The 24,393-nt window shown below is 54.0% G+C and overlaps 2 protein-coding genes across 2 annotated transcripts; one reads left to right on the top strand and one right to left on the bottom strand.

The window, feature by feature from the left end:
* Nucleotides 1-710: 710 nt before the first annotated feature.
* On the bottom strand, nucleotides 711-5,689 carry LOC132334545 (serine/threonine-protein kinase pim-1-like). Its single transcript, XM_059860651.1, has 6 exons — nucleotides 5,504-5,689; nucleotides 4,970-5,020; nucleotides 4,399-4,765; nucleotides 3,594-3,773; nucleotides 2,923-2,957; nucleotides 711-740 (listed from the first exon to the last, which is right to left on the bottom strand). Exons 1-6 carry the CDS (start codon nucleotides 5,687-5,689, stop codon nucleotides 711-713), a joined length of 849 nt encoding a protein of 282 aa, XP_059716634.1.
* Nucleotides 5,690-20,272: 14,583 nt separating this feature from the next.
* Nucleotides 20,273-23,984, top strand: LOC132334682 (olfactory receptor 14J1-like). Its single transcript, XM_059860773.1, has 2 exons — nucleotides 20,273-20,445; nucleotides 22,976-23,984. The coding sequence occupies exon 2, from the start codon at nucleotides 22,999-23,001 to the stop codon at nucleotides 23,941-23,943; it is 945 nt and encodes a 314-aa protein (XP_059716756.1). The 5' UTR covers nucleotides 20,273-20,445; nucleotides 22,976-22,998; the 3' UTR covers nucleotides 23,944-23,984.
* The last annotated feature ends 409 nt before the right edge of the window (nucleotides 23,985-24,393 follow it).

Below are 24,393 nucleotides of genomic sequence, written 5' to 3'. Positions count from 1 at the left end.
TTTTGAGAAGAAGTCTGAGTAATTTCTAGAGGACACATAGAGATCATTTTGGGACAAAACCTGAGGGAAATGTTAGGGCAAAGACAGAACATTTGGGGGGTAAAACCTCAGGTTCTCTGACTTCCCACTACCTCATCCCATGCCCCAGCAGGGGAGCTTTGCCCTCCCTGTCCCCAGCCAGCCCAGCCTGGGCACCTCGGGGGTGCCCCCACCCTCCTGCTGAGGCCCGGCCTCGAGGGCTTCTGCCGCAGGCCTGGGAGACACTCTGGGGAAGCGCCAGAGCAGCCGGGTGCCAGGGACAAGGCGGCTGCCTGGGGGCTGCTTGTGGCCTCTGACACCCAATTGCTCAGGGCTTCCCACCGCCCTGGCTCCTCAGGGGCCTCCTGGTGTTCTGACAATTGACAGAGGTGATTTAATGGACACACCACTGGAAATAATGTCCTTATTTTACTGTCAATAAGAAGGAACCACAGTGTAAGATGATACATTCAATAAAAATGTGTGCTCGGTTATTGTGACAAGCAAAAACAAGCAAGATAGTGCACCTAAATAAGTACTATAAGAGAGAGAGAGAGCTATTTTGAAAGAAACATTACCAATTGCCTAAATTGTTTATCATCTTGCAGATCTGCACTTGCTGGGGAGCTGCATTTTACACCAAGGACCTGGGGAACCGTTCCCAGCAATTGGGAAAATCCTAGGTCATCCATTCACCCAGAGATGAGGTTTCCAAATTTGCCCTGAAAGTGGATCCAGCTTTTATAGGCCCAAAAGAGCAATTCAACGCAACTCAATTATATTTTTAGCCCAGAAACCCCTGCAGCTGATGGTATACTTCACAGCCAGCAGGGACACAGCTAGGCCAAAGCCCAAACCTCTGCTGGGAGGGTTTCCCCTCAAATACCCTACAAACAAACCTCTATTCAAGTCAGTTGGGAAAGTTTCTTCAAATGATACATTTCTGGCACCTAACTACACAGGGTTATGTGAAAGTTTCTGAAGCAGCTGGTTTGGAGTCAAAGAGCCAGCAATAAGAGTCCTTGTCATTTATTTGTAGCTAAATCACACTTCGGGGGACTTGAAGGAGTTTGGAACGAGTTAGAGACCAGACCTCTGAATTTTTTAGCTGTTGCCATTTCTTTTTCTTCTACATAGACAGGAAGGATGAGTTTGGCTCACATCTCCACCGCAAGGCTCAGAAGGTCACAAGACTCCTAGTTACAAGACCTTTTTAAGGATTTATTGGCCAATCAAACACTGCCAACAAGGATATTTATGTTTGTCTGGGTTTGACAAGACAGGTGTCTGCTAAGGAAGGCAGAGGCCTCCCCTGAAATGGAAAATGTGAACCCCCTCCCTCTGAATTGTTATAAGTTTGAAATTAAGGGGCTCTAAGGCAAAGATATGGGACAAGGAATAACTTCTTTAGTAGGAAGGAAAAAAAAACCCAAAAAACAATGCAGTAATACAAAACAATACTGGCAGAGTCAGAATATGGTCTGACTCCCTGTGTGTCAGGGTGTTGGTAGTAATCCCATTAAATGGTGGCTGCAGTTCTCCTGGAGAGACAGGTGAGGTTCTGTTAAAGCAGTGACCATGTAGAAGGGTGGAGTTTTCCTTTGAAGATCCAGTGGTGGTGTGGATTGGTCTGGTCTTCCTCTGGGAATCCAGTGGGAAAGGTGCTGTGGTGTTCCAACTGTCAGATTACATCCAGGAAGGAATGCTAGGCTCCATCCCCTGGGTGGAGCTTCTCCCAATGGGATGATGTAATTTTATCAGTCATGCAGTCAGCACCTGCAGAGCCTGGCTGCAAGGAGAGAAAGCAGAAACCGCCCGTCAGCTGAAGGCTCCTGTGCCCTTGTCCCAGCTGCCCACGGTGCCCAGGCCATGCTGGCCGTCCTCAGAGCGGTGCCCAGAGCTGCCCATCACTGCTGCTTTTGGCAGCAGGGCAGGAGGGCAGGACGTGTGCCCAGCCTGCAGCCAGCCAGGGCACATCCACCTCCTCAGCAGCTGCCCAGAGCAGGAGGCTCCTGTGCTCGCTGCCATCTCCCAGAAGCTCTGATCCCACCATGCCAGGCAGACGGGGACCCACCTCACGCCCTCCCCTGCTGGAAGAAAAGCTGGTCCCAAAGGATGTCCTCAGCCTTCTCCAAGGGCACGGCCCATCCACACTGCAGCTGGTCCCAAGCACTTCCTGATCCAGACTGGACCCGACCTGGAACACTTCCTCTAGAAAAACAAACAACAAATTATTGAAAATAGATTACAGACAAAAAGGGGAAACAAGAAAAGATTTAAAAAAATCTTCTCTGTGTGGGGCTTAAGGAAGACCACCCCCTGCATGCAAGGAAAAAACCCACACACGGGTGAGGGAAGCCCAGGCTTTCTCCCTTCCCCCCTGCACTGCCCCCCACAATAACGCTGATCCCAAAGCAAACAAGGGCAGTGGAGCAGCCCAAGCCCTTCCTTGCCTGCACAGCAAAGCAGCCTCAGCACAGGTTCTGGAGTCCCACCTCTGCTCCCACCATGGGATTTGTTTGTGTCGGGCTGGCTGCCTCAGCCCCAGCCCAGGGCACGGTGGGGGCTGGGGGCTGTTGGCAGGGCCAGGAGCCCACTCCCATTTCGTACCCAGCCCAGCCCATCCCCCCAGCCCTGCCAAAACCAGCTGGGCAGGCGACTGAAGGATCAGCTGCATCTGCCCCAGCAAAGGGGGAACCTTTGGTTCCCAGCCAGGCTGTGCAATGCCCAAATCTGGGAGCATCCCCCTGGGTGTGGACTCATAAGTAAATTTGCTGTGGAGCCTGGCTTTGAAGAAGGTGCCACAATCAAAGTCCATCATCTTCAGCTGGCCTGTGGCCAGGTCCAGGAAGAGGTTGCCATCCTTGATGTCATCCTTGCTGTCTCCAGCAGCAGCAGTCCCACCTGGTACAGCTTCTTCAGGGGCTCCTTATCCTTCCCTGGGGTGAGACCAGGCTCTCAGGTTCTGCCCAAGGCCCCAGCTGTCAGGGAACCAGGACAAGCAAAACCAGCTCAGATGGTGGCCACCAGTGCTGGGCAGAGCAGCTCAGCTCAACAACAAGGGCTGTGTGTTCCCATCTGATGAGCCCTGGGCAGTGACACAGGCAGGACAAAAAAGTCTGGCTTCCTTTGCATCTGACTGCCAAGGCATGTGTGGAGCTGTAACTTACCAGGGCCCTGCATCACAGTGTGCCTGTGGCTCTCTCCCTTCTTCAAGGGCAGATGAATATCCTGCATCCAAGGATGACAGAGCAGCTCTTCTAATGAGGGCCTTTCCAAGTCCAGCATGGATAAACACTGCCTGATCAGATCTTGGCACTCTGGGCAGAGAAACCACAAACCGCCGGTCAGTTGGAGAAGGCTCCTGTTGGCTTTGCCCCACTATTCCCGTGCCCAGGCCATGCTGGATGTGCTCAGAGCTGGGCCTAAGCTTTCCCATCCATTCCCTGGTTTGGAGGAGAGCAGGAGAGCAGGACATGTGCCACCTCCTCAGCAGCTGCCAGAGCAGGATGCTCACGAGCCCGCTGCTGTCTCCCAGCACTGGTATTCCCCCGTGCCCAGAGATGAGGATCCACCTTGAGAGAGCCCTTGTGGCAGCGAGAGCTGATGGTCCCCGCTGATGTTCTGGCCCCTCCTGAAAGGGTGCTCCCCACAGACCATCTGGTGCAGCAGGATGCCCAGGGACCAGATGGTAGCTGGCCTGCCATAGTACCAGCCAAAGTGGGTCCATTCCGGGGGGCTGTATGACCGTGTTCCTATGGAATACAGATGGAGTTCATCAGGGGGATGCTGCTGCTCCCAGAGCCTGGCCCCAGCATCCCTGCTCCAGTGGCACACGGGGTGTGACGCACTGCCCTCTCACCAGCACCTGGGACTTGTGTACAGACTTGGGGTTGGAAAAGAAGCCACTGGGGTTGGAAGAGGGCAGTGGAAGCCCTGGCAAGGCCCCATCATAACAAGGAAGAAACCACTCAGTGCTGGGGGAAAAACCATGCCTGCATCCTCCCTGCCTGCATTGCTCCAAAAACATTATGAACCCAAAACAAAGCAGGCGAGTGGAGCAGTCCAAGCCCATTCTCACCTGCACACCAAACTGGCTGGGGCACTGGTTCCGACCCCCCCTCTCAGCTACCACCACCCACGGGTGTTTTTGTTGGGTTGGCTGCCCCAGCCCCAGTCCTGGGCAGAGTGGTGGGCAAAGGCTGCCAGGAGGGCTGGAAGCTGGCTCCACACCCAGCCCTGCTCAAAAGCAGCTTGGCTGAAGTCTCAGTGCCATGAAGGGCTGCAGAAGGGAGAATCCCCACTGCCACACCCAGCTTGGGCTCTGAGATGTTGGGCCATGAGATGCTGGGACCAGGAGCACACCCTGTGTGGGCTCACCTGCAAAGTGAGTGTAGGCTGTGTCCTGCAGGTAGGTGCCACAGCCAAAGTCAATCAATTTGGCCTGCCCGGTGGCCAGGTCTACCAGGATGTTCTCTGGTTTGATGTCCCTGTGCAGGACCCCGCAGCTGGTGCAGTGTCGCACGGCCTCCAGCACCTGGCGGAACAGCTCCCGTGCCACCTCCTCGGGCAGGAAGCCCCGTGCCCGAATGAAATGCTGCAGGTCCTGACACCGCTCCGGGCGCTCCAGCACCATCAAGACGTCGTTGGGGAGCTCAAGCCACTCCAGCAGCTGGACCACACCAGGGAAGCCAGTGGACACCTTGGCCAGCAGCACGATCTCCAGGGGTGCGCTGGTGCCGTCGGGCTGCGGGAGGAGCACGATGCCGTCAGTGGGGCTGATGCCGTGCCGGGGCTCGGGAAGCCCTCAGCCAGCCTGGGATGCTCTGTGCCCTGCGCTGGCCCCACGCCCGCTCTCCCTCGAGGCGTCCTGGAGGCTTCCACACTGTCGGGCCTCGGCTCATCCCCGCCCGGCACGGCCCGGCTGCTCCCGCTGGCCCCGCTCACTCACCAGCTCGCCCCAGTGCCGGACGCGCTCCCGTGGCACCCTTTTGATGGCCACCTGCAAGCCAAGGGCAGCAGCGGGCTGAGTTCGCCGCCCGCCTTGCTCAGCCCCATCCTCCGCCCTCCTCCTCCTCCGCCCCCTCCTCCTCCTCCTCCTGCGCCCGCCGCTCACCGGGGCGCCGTCCGAGAGCCGCGTGGCCGCGAAGACGCTGCCGAAGCCGCCGCGCCCCAGCAGCGAGCCCAGCCGGTACTGCTCCTTCAGGCCCTGCTGCGCCTTCCCTGCCGGCGGGACGCGGCTGTCAGCGCTCGGCCCGGGGCCGGCAACGGCCCCCGAGCGCCCCTCAAGCGCCCCGGGCCGGCCATCCCCAGGCGTTCGCTCCCTGCAGCGGGACAGCGGCGGCTCGGGGCCGGCGGCCGCGCTGCCGAGCGGCGGAGCTCGGGCCGGGCAAGCAGGAGCGGAGGCGGCGGGAGCGGCCGCGCCGCCTGTGTCCTCCGCGGCCCCCGGGAGGGGCTGGGGCCGGGGCCGGGGCCGGGGCCGGGCCCGGGGCCGGGCTCGGGCCAGGCGGAGCCAAAGAGAGGCGGTGCCGCCCCAGCCCCAGGCACTGATGCCCGCCCAGCAGCGCCACCGCCAGTACGACCAGAGCCGGCCGGAGGCGAGACCGCGGCGGGACGCCCGGGGCCGGGCACGATGCAGCCCCGCCCGGGGCCGGGGGCAGGCGTGGGGCATGGCCCGACCGGGCATGGGGAGAGAGACTGGGAGAGGAGGGGACCCCGGGAAAGGGAGTCCGGGAGAGGGAGAGACAAGCGGGACTGCGGGACAAGCGGGACTGCGGGAGAGGGAGAGGACAAGCAAGAGGGACTCGGCAAAGTCGCTGCTTTCGCTGCTGCTTTCGCTGCTGCTGCTGCCGCTGCAAATGAAGCGCCTGGGCCGTTTGTCCCCGTGTCCGTTTGCCCGTTGCCCACTCACCCTCGCGCCGAGCCCCACGCTCCCCGGGGCAGCCCCTGAGCCTGTCCAAACACGGGAACTTGGCCGTGTTCAGCCAAGACCCCGAGTCTGCACTCCCGCACAGCGGCACAGGAATCCCCTTGGTCCCTGCTGTGCATTGTCCCTGCTGAGGGTCAAACACTATCGGAGCGCATTCCCTGAGTGCTGAATTTGTACGTGACCCAGGCACTGCACTTACCTCTCCAGCATTGCTTTCCAAAGAAAACCAGGGGAAGGCAAACTGGGTGTAGCTCATGGTATTTGACAGTGTCTACAACTTGCCAAGTCATGGATCTTCGAGGTGAGATCCATTTGGAATTAATGGGAAGGAGAAGTAGTGCAAGATGGAAAAGGGGAGCATAAAAATAAATCGAGTAAAACATCTCAGATGGTTTCTTTCTGTTTTCTTTGAATTTCTTAAAAGCTCTTTCAGTTTTCCCATCATCTGCTCCACAGTCCTCTTTGCTCTTTCCAAGAATCTTTCCTGGAGAACGAGGTGCAGCTTCTGTCACAAGATGTGCCACCAACTGCAGCTCCTCTTGGCTTTCCACACCGTGCATGCAGCACGACTCTTGCAGCAAAGCAGGACAAATATTTGAAGAACTTGACAGCTTGTTCTTTCTTTTCCTTGTGGGCTGGGCAGTTGTGCCATTGGTGAGGTTTTCAATGTTACTGTTCTACCCTCAGAAAACATGATGGGCTACCAGGAATTGTTAGGGAATGCAAACCTGACTGAATGCAGAGAAAGAATCTCCAGAGCCTGCAGCCAGAAATGGAGAGCTGTGGGATAATCATTCCAACATGCCCGTGGACATAGGGAAAGTGAGCTAGAAGATGAAAATGGGCTGACAGAGGGAGTTTGTTTCAGTGTTCAGTTCAGATGCTTCTACATCTCATGCATTGATATGAATCAAGAGTACAGTCAGTTCATGAAAAGTACCAGAACATGCTGGACCTGTCAGGAGATGACTGGAAGAATCTGAAAAGGAGAAATGCAGGGAATGACTTGGCAAACTTTGTCTCTAAGAAGGGTCATTTTTTCCTAATAATTTCTGATCAATTCCCTCTGCTTTTGTGCTTCCTAACAAGTCCATTTTCATCCCAGATTGCCCATGAAATGGGAACCCAGAGCTTGTGGAAGTGCCTGAAAGATGCCCTGTTCCTCTGCAGGGACCCTGAGGCTGAAGCAGGAGCCTGAGCCCTCTCTGGGGAAGCCTCCTCCGAGCTGGAATTTGTGCCGTGCTGGGAGAGGAGGAGGAGGGGGAGAGCGCTGGCGCTGTGTGGCAGGAGCAGGAGGTTTGGGCCGCAGGACATTCCGTCTGCGCCGCTGCCCCGCAATGGGCGGCCGTGCCCGGGGCTCTGGGCCTGGCCCCGCGTGCGCTGAGCTCCCGACACTGCGGGAGCTCCCCGGGCTGGGCTCAGCTTCCCGCTGGGACTGGGCAGCAGGCTGGGCTCCAGCTGGGATCAGCAGCAGCTGGAAATACCTCTGCGCATCTCCACTTGCTGCTGCTGCTGCTGCTCAGAAGGAGAAACAATGAAGTGAGTCGAGAAGTTCTGGTTTCTGTTCCTCCTGGTGGATTTTTTCATTTGATTTGACACTTGAGAGGCAATTTCTGTGATTTCATTTCAGCAGCAGCAGCAACAGGGCCGTGTTTGAGCACTGCAAATGTGGTCTGTGTGGCTTTAATTCTCCTTGACTTAGTGCTCAGGGACTTTAGAGGATTTCAAGATCTGCTAATCATGATGCCTGTGACCAAAAGCCTGAGTTCACCTATTGCCGGCCGGGGGTCTATGTACAAAATCACAAACAGGACGGGACTGCTGAGGAATGTGTCTTGAGGTGTTTATTTTCCAGCATCAGTCTCATTACATGGTTATGACAATGGGAAGATGCCGGCAGTTTGTCTCCTCGGCAGCAGACAAAGAACTCAATGTTACAACTTACTTAAAGAGTTTTTTGACCAATCACACAAAGCAAAATCATATTGACAGTAGTTCTATCCAACCATTATAAGCACATGTACCTTCGGTTAAAACAATGCCTGCTTATTTCGAATACAATACCTGCTTGTGAGCCACAATGTTCAGAGCTCATTTATTAAACTCAGTACTACCTAATATCAGGCTAGATATACTTTTCTGCAGCTTAGGGAGTTTTTCTAGCCAAGCGTTAATACACAAACTATTGTTCTATTTGTCCTTACTTTCCCACTTCTTATTTAACTTTTCTGCTGCCCTATCTCATGGTTACAGCTCAGCTCTAATCACAGTTCTGCTGTCTCTGAGGCCTGCCTTTTGCAGCTTTCCCAAAACCCTCTGATTTTAAGGATTCCCACATTCACCGTCACGAAAGCACTCTGGGTAGCACTGATCAAAAAAGGCAATTGCAGTTTTACAGATAAATTTCAAGTGGTAAGAGCAGCCATGATCTCCAATTGCCAAGGCAAAGGCAGCAGCAGCCTCCTGCTGTCGCCTCAGGGTGAGTAAAGCAGTGCTGAAAACAGCGCTGGAACCCGATCCTTTCTTTCTCTGAGGGCTGGGTCAGGGCAGCACAGGCGGGCCCTGCGCAGTCAGGGCTGGGTGTGGGTGATTGCTGCTCTACTCCAGAACTGAGCTGGAAAAAGCCCTCGGGAGCCGAGGCAGGAGCAGGCGGGAAGGGGCCGGCGCTGCTGCTGCTCCTGGCCGGGAGCCCCGGCTGGGCCGGGCCGGCGCCCCCTGCGCTGCGGCTGCTGCTGCTGCCAGAGCTGGGCGGGACTCGGGGACAGGGAACGGACACGGGGGGACAGCAAAGGCCTGGCGGCTGCAGGGATGGTGGCGCTCAGGCCAGCGCCAGCACAGAGCTTCAGCCCGCGATGAACCCCGAGGGAAACGCTGGGGAAAGGCTCCATTTCAGCCTTTCTTCACTCGTGGCTGTGAGGGGACTGAAATAAAAGGAGAACAAGCAGGGCCCGACCCCTTCTCCTTCGGGAGGAGCCCCAGGCCTGGGGCTGAGAGGGGCTGTGAGGGGCTGTGAGGGGCCGTGGGGGTCTGTGAGGGGCTGAGAGGGGCTGAGAGGGGCTCAGATGGGTCATGAGGGGCCATGAGCTTTGAGGGCTCCTGAGGGGCCATGAGGAGTTTTGAGCGGGCCATGAGAGTCTCTGAGAGGCCATGAAGGGCTGTCGGGGACCTTGAGGGGGAGAAGGGTCTCTGAGAGGCTGTGGGAGGCCAGGCACCTCATGGAACCAAGGGTTGGTTATGACACTGTGGAACCAAGGAGACTGTTGTTTGCAGTATAGAAACTTATGGAGTCAAAAGTGCGCTGTGACATTCTGGAGCGTCATGGAACCATGGAGACCATTATGACACTTCAGGACTCACTGGAACCAAGGGGCCATTTAACCTAAGGGTCATTGTAGCACGGCGGGGCCTCATGGAATCAAGGGGATCTTAGTGGGGCTCCGTGAGACCACCGAGGGATTCTGACTCTGTGGAACCAAGGAGACCATTGTGGCACTACAGGGTGCGGTGGAACTAAGAACTCGTGTGACAGGGAGGAGCGCAATGGAATCAAGGGGCCATTCGCTATTTCAGGGTTTCATGGAGCCAAGGTGTCCTTGTGACACTGTGGGGCATCATGGAATCCTGGAGACCATTCTGGCACTTTGAGGCCTTGTTGAATCAAGGGGCTCTGCAGGGCCTTGTGGAACCAAGGAGCTCTTTGTGACACTGCAGGGCCTCATGGAAGCAATGAGACCATTCTGGCACTCTGAGTCCTCATGGAACCAAGGGGCCATTGTGACACTATGGGTGCCCATGGAAGCAAGGGGCCAGTGTGCCATAGCCTTGCCCTGAGAAACCAAGAGTCCATTGTGATCCTGCAGAGCCCTATAGAACCAAGAGGCCATTGTGGCACTCTGCACAGTTCCATGCAACCAAGAAAAACCATTTTTACACTGCAGGACTTCATGGATGCAAGGGCCATTGTGCCACTGCAGAGCCACGGAGACCATTGTGATGTTGCTGGGCCGTCTGGAAACAAAGATCTGTTGTGATGCTATGGGGCCTCATGGAACCAAGGGGCAATTGTGATGCTGCAGGGCCCCAAGGATCCAAGAACATTGAACAGGTCTGGTTGGCTTGGCCTGACTGGTCCAGCTGACCTTGGAATGTTGAAGGTTGCTTCTCATCTGCCCCTAAAACTCTGGAGTTCTGTGCTTTCTTTCCTGTGGGAAAGAACTCTTCTACTCCTCCTGGTGTTCATGGCTGAAATTGGGATTTTACCTCCATATTTGATTATATCCAAAGATTGTTCTTATATGTGGAACCTGCCCTAAGCACTGCCCGGTTTGTCTGTAGGGGAAATCCCCTGGGTGCCCCTCCTTCAGCTCGAAACTGCCAGCAAGGGTCAGCTGAGAACAGCCCTGCTGGGCAGAGCTGCTCTCTTGTCCCTGCACTGAGAGACCATCCCTGTTCCTCTCAGCCCCACACGATTTCACCTGCAGTGCTTTAGAAATGTCAGGGATTTCAGACACCCACAACCACTCCTAACTGTGGCAGGTGCAGCTGGATGAACAAATACAAGGAATTCTCTCAGCTCAGTTTTTCAGACGAGCAAATTGCAAAGAGAAGAGCTGAAAAGCTTTTTTGGTGTTTCACTAATCTGTTTAATTGGTGATCACCCAGCATTCTCAGTTGCCTCTCTCTGCACAAGAAGAAGGAATCTTCTGGAGCCCATTTGTGTGAGTCCCTACTCTCAAGGCCTGAAAAACCCAGAGCCCAGGTGAGGGGAATGCAGAGAAGTGTTCCTAAAAGAGAGACCCTGAATGTTGAATTGCTATGGGATATGCAATATATCTTGCTCTAAGTCTGTCTCAGCTCTGTCCTGCCTTTTCCTTCTCAGGAGAAAATAATTTCCTGAGGCCACAAATGTCCAACAGCAGCTCCATCAGCCACTTCCTCCTGCTGGCACTGGCAGACACGCGGCAGCTGCAGCTCCTGCACTTCTGCCTCTTGCTGGGCATCTCCCTGGCTGCCCTCCTGGGCAACGGCCTCATCATCAGCGCCGTAGCCTGCGGCCACCACCTGCACACGCCCATGTTCTTCTTCCTGCTCAACCTGGCCCTCAGCGACCTGGGCTCCATCTGCACCACTGTCCCCAAAGCCATGCACAATTCCCTCTGGGACACCAGAGACATCTCCTACTCAGGATGTGCTGCACAGCTATTTCTCTTTGTCTTTTTCATTTCAACAGAGTTTTCCTGTTGTATTGCACTAAATAGTTTATTTAGTTGTTGTTGTTGCACTGGTGATGGGAAATTTCTACTGAGCATGTTGGGTCAAGTAGATGGGTTTTCCCCCTCCCTCATCATGGTCTCCCCCTCACACTCACCCCCTGTTATACACACCTGGTCTGTCCCAGAGGTACTTCACCCCTCCCCAATGGCATCCCATTGGCTCCAGTCCTCTCTCCCCCGCCCCCATCCCCTAGGGTATAAAATCTCCTGTGTGAGAGTTCCACGCGCTCTTTTTCTACCTGGGTGGCCCCATCACCTGTGTCTTGCACCAAGCCAATAAACAAGATACTTGCACCCACGTGGAGAAGAGCGCCTCTCGTCTTTTACTTTCGTCTATGTGGGTCCGTGTGGGCTAGAGTCTTAAGCTAGCCGGATTGGACTCATATAAGGCCCAGGAAAACCTCGGATTACCGCATTTTCCCTCCTGACCATCATGTGCTACAACCACTACGTTTCCATCTGCAAACCCCTGCACTACGGGACCCTCCTGGGCAGCAGAGCTTGTGCCCACATGGCAGCAGCTGCCTGGGCCAGTGCCTTTCTCAATGCTCTGCTGCACACAATACATTTTCCTGCCCCTGTGCCATGGCAGTGCCCTGGGCCAGTTCTTCTGTGATATTCCCCAGATCCTCAAAGTCTCCTGCTCACACTTCTACCTCAGGGAACTTGGCCTCTTTTCTGTTAGTGCCTTCTTATCATTTGCCTGTTTTGTGTTCATGGTTTACTCCTATGTGCAGATCTTCAGGGCCGTGCTGAGGATCCCCTCTGAGCAGGGACGGCACAAAGCCTTTTCCACCTGCCTCCCTCACCTGGCCGTGGTCTCCCTGTTCCTCAGCACTGCAGCCTTTGCCTACCTGAATCCCCCCTCCATCTCTTCCCCATCCCTGGATCGGGGAGTGTCAGTTCTGTACTCGGTGGTGCCTCCAGCCCTGAACCCCCTCATCTACAGCCTGAGGAACCAGGAGCTCAAGGATGCCCTGAGGAAAATGATGACTGGATGATTTCTGAAGCAACCAATTTCCCATTTTCTTCTGCATAGCTTTCAGAATGGAACTCATGAAAGGCCCAACAGGCCTTCCGAGGGCTTTGGTAATGTTCAGTGGGTTTTTCTCTCATAAAAATATCCTCAATGAAACTCTTTAATCCCCCCATCAAATTCACTGATTGCCTCTTGATCTTGACCCAGAAGCTCTGTAAACCAGGGTTTGTGCTATCGCTGCATTTGAAGAAAAGAAACTACCTTGCAGTGCCTGTTTTATCTGGGATCCCAGCTCAGAGACCTGCATGAAGTTAGAGGGGAGAAGGGGAAAAGAGTCCCAGCAGAGCAGCACGGCCAGGGAGCAGCAGGGGTTGGTCCTTTCAGAGCTGCCCTGCCCAACTCCAGCCTCTCCTTCCCATCCCTGCTGTGGCTGTAAGGCCGGAGTGCTCTGGCAGCTTGGTCACTGTCCTGCTGTGTGTCCCTGCTGTGGCCACAGGCAGGGACAGGCCATGGGCACTGCTGGGACACAGCTGGGCTCCAGCACAGCAGCTCCATCAGCCAAGGCCATCTCCTGAGGCAGGGCAGGGAGGCTTTGCTCTCCTCCAGAGCTGCTGTCAGCAATGTGCCCCAGGAATGCCCTGGCACAGCAAAGCCCAGTGCCTGGGGCAGAGGGGAGTGTGCAGGGGGGGCTGACAGCAGTGTCCTGGCACAGCCAGAGCTCCTGGCATGGACCTGAGGGAGCAGCAGAGCAGGGCCTGGGCTGTGTCTTTGTTCTGGGGACAGCCTGGGAAGGTGCCCCGGGACAATTGTCCCACAGCAGCCCCTGCAACCACCATTGCCAGCACTGGCCTCTCCCCACCTGCAGGAGGTTGTTTGTCCCTGCACAGAGGGACACCAAGTGACCAGGCCAGCTGGCCATGTCTGCTCTGTACTGAGGAGATCTCAGCAGTGCATCGTGTGTGTGTGGGGAGATGAACCCCAGTGAGCACAGACACCATCAGCAGCACCCGGGGGTGGCACAATTCCAGTGGCACAAACAGTGCCTTGAGGCCACTTCACTCTGAGAGTAACGTCCTCTGGGAAAACACCTGAATTCTTTGCTGGGTTGTGGTGAGGATTGCATAGAGAGAAACATCCAGGGCAGGGAGGCTCCAGAGAAAGTGCTCAGGTGTCCTGGGGTGGCTTTATGATGCTGAATTGTATCCCCATGTGTCTGTTTAGCCCAGAAATAAGTTCTGCACCTTTAAGACTGGTCCCAAGAACAAAGGCAGGGAAGTCACAGTGTGCAGTTTGTGTGTGCAGAAGCTTCATTTTCCCTGCCCTGGAATTCTTTCTCTCTCTGTGTGTTGATCTGCAGCACAGGCAGCAAGCAGGAAAGAGCTCTCCTTTGCTTTTAGTTAGTTTATTTTAGCTAGCTGAGGCAGAGAAAGTCTCTGGACTGTGGTTTTTCCTTTCCTTGGAACTGTTCAGCCATGGTCTGGACCGAAAACCCAGAAGAACCCTGGGAGCTCACGCCTGTGGCCGTCCAGGGCCGGGGAGGCGACATTCCAGTGCCAGAGGGACTGACAGAGACTGAGGGAGCCAAACCACAGCCCAGGGAAGGGCTCTGTGAACCCCAGAAGGACTTTCTGAATTTGCCATCTCTTCAGAAAAGCGAGAGATTTAATTTTTTTAATATTATTCTTTTTTTTTCATGTTTGTGAGTACTTTGCTTGTTAAATAAACAGTTTTTTCCACTTTTCTCAAAGGAGATTTTTGTCTCCTCAACAAGTGGGGGGAGGGGCTGCTTGAATTTGTTTTCTAGAGGGACCCCTTTGGAGGTTTCCTCCCTAAACTTGACCTAAATCAGGACATCAGGGCAGCCAATGACTGCACAGAGACACCACTGGAGGCTGGGTCAGTGGGAAGAAACCAGAGCTGCCTCCCTTTTGAACCACCCTGAGGACCTGGACAGGGCTGTGCTGTGTTCTGGGCACGGACCTGGAACTGAGGTATGTGGAAAAGGCCTCTGGTGTCAGCAATGTTGAGAAGGCTGGGCAGTGTCACTGTAGGACCTCTCTCAGACCCCTTGGAAAGGCCAGAGCCATGCCAGAGGGTCCTGGGCCCTTGGGAAGGTCAGACATGGGACCAGTCTGCAGACAGGGCAGGGAGGGGGACTGGGAGAGCCACAGCCTGGTCAGGCTCAGCAGGGAAGGGGATGTGGCAAATCCTCCTGCAGCCATTCCAGGCACTGGCAGGACAGGGCAGGGACTGCAGAACCCCCGTGGGAGGGAAAAGAAGGGGATGTTGTGTGCCCAGACTTCAGCCAGGCCAGGGACAGGGTCTGCTGTGCTCTCCTCAGAGCCAGACTGGAGAGAGCTGGGCTGAAGGAGTGGAACATGGGGTGGGTGGGAATTTGGCTGAACAATGAGGGTCAAATGTCATCCATGGTACAGAGTCCTCTTGGCAGCCATGCCCTGGTGACAGCCCTCAGTGACCAGCTCTTGACCACCACTGTGGAATATTTCTATTATGTCTACAACGGCATGAAATGCACTTTCAATTCCTTTGTGGATGCTGCCAAATTGCAGGGAGTCTCTGATTGAACTCATCTGGTTAATGGTGACTGCAAAACATAATTCGGCAAGATGACTGGGTTGGGTAAATTTGTCTTGCCATCAGGTGCCAAGCAAGCCACAAGAAAAGGCAGAAAAAACTTATGCATCAGAGGAAAGGCAGTTCAATAGGGAAAAACCCAAACCCAATCAAAAAAAAAAAAAAAAAAAAAAAAAACCAAATAAAATCCAATCAAAAAACCCACAGCAACACCCACCCACAACAGCACAAAACCACCACCAAAAAAACAAACCACAAAAAGAAAAGGTCACAAACAGAAGAAAAGCAAATCCACAGGAAACCTCCTACCAGCAGAAAATGTTTGACCACCTTGTGGCAGGAGAGGGTTCTGTATGTGTAGGTGCTGTTTTGAAAGAAAAATGTCTTAAAAAAGAAATGAATCCCCTACCCCCCTTCTCCCCCCACTTCTCTCAGTGGATTGCTGATCATGGTGTGACATGGAATGGAACATCCCTTGGGTCAGTCCAGCTCAGCTGTCCCATCCCTGTTCCCCAGGAACACTTGCCCACCCCAGGCCCATGGGTTGGGGGGTTGCAGACGCCTCATGCGGGGCGAGCACTGAGACAAGGACAGGAGAACAGAACAACATTTACTCTTGTCAAGGACAGCAGAACAGAACAGCACAGCCTTGGAGAAACTGATTAAGGATGTACCTCTGGCAAACAGAAGTGACACAAAATGCAAGCAGGATGCACGCTCAGCTCTGCAAGGCTGACAAAACAGAAGTTATGCAGAACAACAATACTGCTCTTACTCAAAAGGGGGGGTCAAAGAACAGCCACCTAAAAAGGACACTGGATGTTGCAGACAAAACCCAAAGAACCATGGAAGGATTTGTGATAAGGGATGCAACTATGTCAAAGAAACTTAAATGAAGTGGGGATAACTAATGGATACATAATCAGTGTGTGTGACAAAAACTCTGGGCATTTGAGGCTCAGTGCACCTGAATGGAGGAAGGATGGCCCAAGTGACCACCACGTTGTAATAAAGAATACCTGCTTTCAAATACTCAAAACTCTGTTCAGAAGTTTGTATCCAGCAGATTTCAGTATCAGTGGTGTCCTTGACTCCATTATGCCCCACAGTTTCACAATGGCCCCTTGGTTCCATGAGGCCCTGCTGTATAACCATGGACCCTTGGTTCCCTTGGGTTCTGTTCTGTCAAAATGGCCTCCTTGGTTCTGCAGTGCCACAATGCTCTCCTTGGTTCCACAGGGCCTTGGTGTGTCACAACAGCCCCTTGGTTCCATGAACTGCCAGAGTGTCACCCTGGTCTCTTGGATCTGCAGTGTCACAATGGACAATTGGTCACAAGCAGCCCTGCTGTGTCACCATGAATATTTGGTTCCATGGGGCCCCACAGTGTCACAACAGCCCCTTGGTTCCACGAGGTTCCACAGCATCACCATGGTCTCCTTGGATCCGCAGTATCTCCATGGACCATTGGTTCCATCTGTCCCTGTTGTGTCACAGTGGTTCCTTGGTTCCATGAAGCCCCACTGCATAACAATGGAATCTTGGTCCCGTGAGGTTCTGTACTTGTCACAATGGTCTCCTTGGTGCTGGACTGTGACAATGGACCCTTGGTTCCACGAGGTTCCATGATGTCACAATGGTCTCTGGTTCCTCAAGGCCTTGCTGTGTCACAATGGAACCATGGCTCCATGAGCTGCCATGGTGTCACCATGGTCTCCTCAGATCCACATTGTCACAATGGACAATTGGCTCCATGGGCCCTGCTGTGTCCCAATAAACCCTTAGTGCCATGAGGTTCTGTGGTGTCACAATGCTCTGCCTGGTTCAACGAGGCCCTGGAGTGTCACAATGGCTGCTTGGTTCCATGAGCTTCCATAGCATCAACAATGGCCTCCTTGTTTCTGCAGTGTCATAATGGACCCTCGGTTCCATGAGGTCCCTAAATGTCACTGGTCTCCTGGGTTCCTTGTGGCCCTGCTGTGTCACCACGGCCCCTTGGTTCCATGAGTTTCTGTACTGTCAGCAATGGTTCCTTTGTTCCAATGAGGCCCTGCTGTGTCACAATGGACCCTGGGTTCCATGAAGTTCTCCAGTGTCACAATGGCCCCTTGGATCCATGATTTCCTATAGTGTCACCATGGTCTCCTTGGGTCCACACTGCTGGAATGCACCATTGTTGCAGCTGAAATAGCTGCTAATAAAGGCCAGGATAGGGAAGCAAAAAGGGCCTTTGCATGGCATCCACAGATGTTTAATTCAGCCGTGCGGTGAGATGTTCCGGGTCACAAGGCAGGGCTCCTGGGGGGAGTCCAGGTTCCTGTATCTCCAGAGGTGGGGGCTGATCAGTGCCATCGGGGCAGTACAAAGATGGGGGACAAGGGGGGAATATGGAGGGAGTGGCTGAGGGACATAGGACAAGGGGAAGGAGCCAATGGGGTCAAACAGCTTTTGAGGGAAGCTTCTTGTGTCTCCCTAACCCAGGGAATGCCTCTCAGGGTCTCCACAGCTGCAGAGTGTCAAAATGGCCCCTTGGTTCTTTTGGGCTCCTCAGGATCACAGTGGCCCCTTGGCTGCATGAGGCCCAGCTGTGTCACACCAGCCCCTTGCTTCCATGGGGCCCCACAGTGTCACAATTGTCCCCCCTTAGTTCCATGAGGCCCCTCAAGGTCACAATGGGCCTTTGGTTCCATGAGTCCCACACTGATCCATGAATCCTTAGTTCCATGGGGCCCTGCAGTGTCACAATGGTCCCTTGGTTCCCTGGTGCCACACAGTGCCACAATTGCCCTTTGGCCCAACAGGGCCTCATAGTGTCACAATGGACTCCTTGGTTCCATGGGGACACAAAGTGCCACAATGGCCCTTTGGTTTCACAGGGCCTCCAAGTGTGAAAATGGCCTCCATGGTTTCATGCAGCTATGCTGTGTCACAATGTCACCTGTGGTTCCATGATGCCCGAGAATGTCACAATGGTCTCATTGATTCTGCACTATTAGAATCTCTCCTTGGTCACTCACAGCCCCACAGTGTCTCTGTGGTGCCCTTGGTTCCATAAGGACTTGCAATGTCACAATGCTCCTTTGGTTCCACGAGTCCCCATGTGTCATAATGGTCTCCATGGTTCCACGAGGCCCCATGTGTCACAATGGCCTCCTTGGTTCCATGGTGTCAGAATGGCCCCTCTGTCCCATGGAACCCCACAGTGTCACTGGGGTCCCCTTGATTCCACAAGGCCCTGCAGTGTCACAATGGCCCCTTGGTTCCCTTGGGTTCTGAAGGTCCATGATGGTCTCCATGGTTCCATGAGGCCTTGCTGTGTCACAATGGCCTCCTTGGTTCCATGATGTCCCATAGCAGCGCAATGATCTCCTTGGTTCCACGGTGTCACAATGCCCCCTTTGTCCCATGGAGCCCCACAGTGTCACTGGGGTCCCCTTGATTCCACGAGGCCCTGCAGTGTCACAATGGCCCCTTGGTTCCCATGGGTTCTGAAGGGCCATAATGGTCTCCATGGTTCCATCAGGCCCTGCAATCTCCCAATGGACCCTTGGTTCCAAGGGCCCGGCAGTATCACAAGGCTGCCTTAGTTCCACCAGGCCCTGCAGGGTCCTAGTGGCCCCTTGGCTCCATGAGGCAAAGCAGAACCATGATGGCCCCTTGGTTCCATGGAGCACCACGGTGTCACCATGGTCCCATTGGTTCTACGGGGCCCCACAGTGGAACAATGGACCTTTGGTTCCATGAGGTTCCTCAGGGTCTCAGTGGCCCCTTGGCTCCATGTGGCCCTGCTGTGTCACAGTGCCAGGTGGTTCCATGAGGCCCCACAGTGTCCAAATGGTCTGCTTGGTTCTGGGAAGCCCTGCAGAGCCACAACGGACCCTTGGTTCCAGGAGGCCTTGCTGTGTCACAATCGACTTTTGGTTCCAGGAGCTTTCACACTGTCACCAATGGTCTGAGCACTGCAGTGTCACCATGGATCCTTTGTTCCATGAGGTTCTATAGCATAAAACAATCCCCTTGATTCCAGAAGGTTCTGCAGTCTCCCAATGGACCGTTGGTTCCATGCAGCCCCATAGTGTGTCACAATGACCCCATGGCTCCATGAGCTTCCACACTGTCAGCAATGGTCTCCTTGGTTTCCTGAGGCCTTGCTCTGATACAATGGACTTTTGGTTCCATGGGGTTCCACAGTGTCACAGCTGACTCCTTGGTTTTGTGAGCCTCTGCTGTCACCAAATGTCCAAAATATCAGAATAAGACACCTTAAAACTAATTTGGTGTGTAAGAAAGCATCACTTATTCAGGCCTGAGGTCCGACATGGGATAACTTCTAACCTTACATGGACACGTGACTCTACCAGTGTGTTGCTTATATACAGTCACTAAATGTGAATTATAATTTACTCATTTCCATAAAACCCACCTGTTCCAGATTGCAAGGCAAGATATATTCTATTACCATCTGTATGGCAGTTGTCTGGTGTCAAGTGGGGAATTCTTCCTGTCTCTCACCCTGAGTGATCATAATCGATCCTCCCTTGGCAGGGGACATGTGCTGATAACAGGCTATTGTATGTCACTGCAAGGCTGATAAGAACTATAACATCCCATTGTGAGATGCTCCGCCCAGAGGGAGGAGCCAAGCATTGCTACCCAGGTATAATCTGGAGGTTCTGACACACTGTCCTGGTTTAGGGCAAATTTGGGAGAGAATCCCCAAAAGGGCTTCTCCAAAAAACAAACCCACACGGCCCCTCCCCACAACCGGTTCAGGAAGAATTCCTCGGAGAGAAGTGGAAAGAACCTGTTTATTTGACAAGCACAGCACCCCCAACACCCAAAATGAACAATACCGGATGACACCGCTCTTTCACTGCTCTGAAAAAGATGACAAATTCAGAAAGTCTCTCCTGGGGGTGGTCGCTGTTATCAGTCCCTCCGGCAGTGGGGCAGCTGCTGCAGCCACAAGATGCAAACTCTCTCTCGGTGTTTCCCAGGTCCCAGTCCGGAGCAGGTTGGCAGGTCCAAACAGGAAGGGGAGACAGTCCAGGAAGGAATTTGGACTGTTTAGCTAAATTAACTAATGAGAAGGGGGGAAAAAGCAAGAGCAAGCAAAGCAGAGGCGAAGCAGAAGCAAGAGCAAAGGCAAAAAGCAGGGCAAAAAGCAAAAAAGCAGCAGTATGTACTGGTGCTATCTGGATGTCCCGCCAAGTGGCTGATAAGAGGCCCAAAACAAAACTTTCACTCTGCCAGTCTTAAAGGCACAGAACATAATATCCAGCATAAATTACACACACACAAACGGGGGTAACAGTCACCCCAGGACATGTGCTGATAACAGGCTATTGAATGTCACTGCATGGCTGATAAGAGCTATAACTTCCCATTGTAAGATGCTCCGCCCAGAGGGAGGAGCCAAGCATTGCTACCCAGATATAATCTGGAAGTTCTGACACACCAGAACAGCTTCCCACTGGATTCTCCAGAGGAGCAGCAGTTGCTTCTACTTCCACAGAACTGCAGAGGAAGAATACACGCTTTTGCTACAGGACCCCCCCTGCTCCAACAGAACCACACCTGACACTTCAGGAGAACTGCAGCCACTTTTCCAATTGGACTGCTACCAACACCCTGACAGACAGGGTGTCAGGGTGGGTTCTGACTCTGTCAGTGTTGTTCTAGTGTATTGCGTTGTTTTCTTTTATTCTTTTTTTTTTTTCCTTCCCTATTAAAGAACGGTTATTTCCTGCTCCTCTATGCTTTTCCCAGAGAGCCCCTTAATTTAAAATTCATAGTAATTAGGAGGGGTGGGGAGGGTTTGCATTCTCCATTTCAGGGGAGGCTTCTGCGTTCTTTAGCAGGCACCTGTCTTTCCAAACCAAGAAACCACCCCAAGTTCCCAGATTCAGTGCTTGTTTTCTCTATCCCTGCACCCTTGAGCCAGATGTCTTCTTCTTCTCTTCCAACCATCCTTGCTGGGAAAGCAGCCCCTGCATGCCTTGTTCCTGTGCTCAAAGTTCCCAGGCAGGGTAAAAATGGAATGAACCCTTTTGGTATCAGCCCAAGGCTTTGTGTGGGCAGGCAGAGGCAGGCAGGAGGCAGAGCTGTCAGCAAAGGAAGGGGCCAGCCAGGTGGGGCAGCCGGGGGATGAGCACAGCCTGCAGGGACAGAGGCGCAGGGCAGGGACACCGTAGCACAGCCTGGGCTGCACAGGGCACAGGCATGGGCAGCAGCTGCCAGGCCCTGACAGAGCCAACTTGGGCAGCACTTTGGCCATGGCTGCTGGGCCTGGGCCTGAGCCAGGAGCAGGAGACAAGTGACCCTTGCAGGCCTGGGGCCTCATGGCCTCCTTGTCCCTGCTCAGCAGCCTGGCAGGGGCCGCCCCATGCTGCTGCCCTTGGCACTGCACATCCCCACATGCCAGTGCCCATCCCGGGAAGAGCCCTGAGCAAGGAGGGAGGGACAGGATCTGCCTGGCCAGGGGCTGGGGCTCAGGCCTTGGCCCTTTGAATTCCTGAAACACATCCAGCTTTGCTCAGCCCCAGAGACACCTTTGCCTTGTCTGTCCCCAGCTGTCATCACTGCCTCCAGTGTTCTGCTCTAACTGGAACCTGGGGACACTTTCTCAGAGGGACTTATTAAACTTAACGAAACTTTGGACTTTAAATTTGAGTTGTTGAGAAGTTTTTTGAAGACTCCCTCAGGGACTGAGTCTTATGTAAACAACACCAAAAAATTAGAGAGGGTCATTGAAGTCCTTGTGCTCTGTCTGTGCTGCTGAGCTGGGCCAGGCTCCTGGCACAGAGATAGCTCGTGGGAAAACAAGAAGAGCTTCAAAAAGACATTTCTCCTGAGGACCAGCTCCTCTCCCAGACCAGCAGGGCTGAGGGCACTGCCTGCAAGTACCTGTCAGCAGTGAAGCAGACAGAGGCTCAAAGCAGCTGGAAGGACAATTCTGAGCTCATTCATGGAGAAATCTTCAGCACTTCTGACACAGTCTCTGGCTGCAGGGATCTCCTGAAGCTGACCCAGGACAGGACTGATGTGACTGTAAGGATGGCTCTGCTGCTGTTTCTGCTTTGGGGGAGGATGTGCTGCAGAGCAGGGCTGCCCTGGGCACTGTCAGAGGGACTGGGCAGGACGGCTCCTGCTGCCAGGGATGGCTGCAGGGGGTGAAGCTGGGGCTGCAGCCAGGGCTGCCCAAGGCTGTCCTGCAGAGCAGGTCCTGCAGCCCTCAGGGCTCTTGGCCAGCCCAGGGCATGTGCCACCTGCCAGGGGCAGCTCTCAGCCTGCCTGGCAGCTCCCCATGGATGGTGCAGGGGAGAAGTTGGAGGTGGAAGGAGCGACCCCCATCAGGGCAGATTCCTCCTGCTGTGGAGATGGTGCTGCATGGCCAGGGCTGCTCTCACCTTTCTCCTAAAGGGAAGGGAAAGGGGCTGTCAGCTTTGGCTGTGTCACTGAGACTCCTGCACTGTCACCCTGGGCATTAGCAGATGTGCCCCAGATCTCCCTCAGAAAGTGCCTCCTCAGCCTCCTCTCCCTACAGACAGCAGCAGCAGCACCTTGGCTTGCAGCATGTCTGTTTGTCTGCCCTGCCTTTAAGGCCCTGCTGCCAGGGAGATGCCCCTGGGCAGTGCCCTGTGCTGGGAGGGGTCTGCAGGGCAGAGCTGAGCCCCCAGGGCTGGGCTGGGCTCTGGCAGCACTGGCAGGAACAAGGCTTGGATAGAGAGTGCCCAGTAGGCTCAACTCCAGGCAGCAGAGAACCAGACCAACCCTTTGTATTCCTTCCTGTCCAGCTGCACAGGGAAAGAGAGAAGGGTTTGGAGAAAATTATTTTTAAACCGTAGAGTTCAGAATGTCTGCTTTATTTTTCAAGAAATGTTTAAGTGCTGGCACCATGAAACAGAGGAATTGTAATATTCAAAGGGCTCCTGTGTTGGGACTAGCATCAACTGCATTGGGGCACAGAGAGATCTGTTTTCCCTCAGGCCTCCCCAGTGTTCAGGCTGTGAGAATTGGTAAAGATGAGGCAGGGCCTCAGCAGCACAAACTCAAAATCAAAAAGAGTCTAGCAAAATTTCACTCACAGGAAGAGAAGTGATTTTGCTGAGATTCCACATAAAATACATAGGATTGACTCAAAGAAATTGGTCGCACTTTGTCAATGTCTTCTTTCAACAGTCCACCATGCCCAGAGTGAAGAAATGTCCAACAGCAGCTCCATCAGCCACTTCCTCCTGCTGGCACTGGCAGACACGCGGCAGCTGCAGCTCCTGCACTTCTGCCTCTTGCTGGGCATCTCCCTGGCTGCCCTCCTGGGCAACGGCCTCATCATCAGCGCCGTAGCCTGCGGCCACCACCTGCACACGCCCATGTTCTTCTTCCTGCTCAACCTGGCCCTCAGTGACCTGGGCTCCATCTGCACCACTGTCCCCAAAGCCATGCACAATTCCCTCTGGGACACCAGGACCATCTCCTACTCAGGATGTGCTGCACAGGTGTTTCTGTTTGCCTTTTTCATTTCAGCAGAGTTTTCCCTGCTGACCATCATGTGCTACGACCGCTACGTGTCCATCTGCAAACCCCTGCACTACGGGACCCTCCTGGGCAGCAGAGCTTGTGCCCACACGGCAGCAGCTGCCTGGGCCAGTGCCTTTCTCAATGCTCTGCTGCACACGGCCAATACATTTCCCCTGCCCCTGTGCCATGGCAATGCCCTGGGCCAGTTCTTCTGTGAAATCCCACACATCCTCAAGCTCTCCTGCTCCAAATCCTACCTCAGGGAACTTAAGGTTTCTGTTTTCACTGTCTGTATAGCTTTTGGTTGTTTTGTGTTCATTGTTTTCTCCTATGTGCAGATCTTCAGGGCCGTGCTGAGGATCCCCTCTGAGCAGGGACGGCACAAAGCCTTTTCCACCTGCCTCCCTCACCTGGCCGTGGTCTCCCTGTTCCTCAGCACTATCATGTTTGCTCACCTGAAGCCCCCCTCCATCTCCTCCCCATCCCTGGATCTGGCCCTGTCAGTTCTGTACTCGGTGGTGCCTCCAGCCCTGAACCCCCTCATCTACAGCCTGAGGAACCAGGAGCTCAAGGCTGCAGTGCGGACATTGATGACTGGATGGTTTCACAAACATCAAGCTGCTTGCTAGTTTCTGGAAGTCACTTGTAATAAAAGTCATCTTTGATAGTACTTGGGTTTGATGGTTTGTTCTTTTCATTCCTTTGTTTTAGTTTTTTAATATTGTCCACAATGAAATGCCACTGTTTCTGCCATTTCTCATTTTGTTTCTCTCCACCTTTACTGTGGCCACAGACTGAGTCAGTGAGGAGCTGTGCTCTCAGTGTCTTTAAATGAGCTAAAGGATCTCCCAGCAGAGTTTCCACTGGAGATCCCACTTTTGTTGCCTTCTATGGAGCTGCAGCAGCAATGTCTGTGTGCAGAACTGGGGGCAGGTTAGGGGCAGCACAGCAGCTCCGCTCCTGCTGGCCACACCATTCCTGATCCAAGCCAGGTACCATTGGCCTCCTTGCCCACCTGGGCACACTGCTGGCTCATGTCCAGCCTGCTTTCCATCAGTACCCCCAGGCCCCTTTCTGCC

The sequence above is a fragment of the Haemorhous mexicanus genome, chromosome 16 (genome assembly GCF_027477595.1).
Source record: "Haemorhous mexicanus isolate bHaeMex1 chromosome 16, bHaeMex1.pri, whole genome shotgun sequence".
In the NCBI taxonomy this organism is placed as follows: domain Eukaryota; kingdom Metazoa; phylum Chordata; class Aves; order Passeriformes; family Fringillidae; genus Haemorhous; species Haemorhous mexicanus.
The sequence above is the reverse complement of the archived record's forward strand: the minus strand, read 5'-3'. Positions and strand labels throughout refer to the sequence as shown.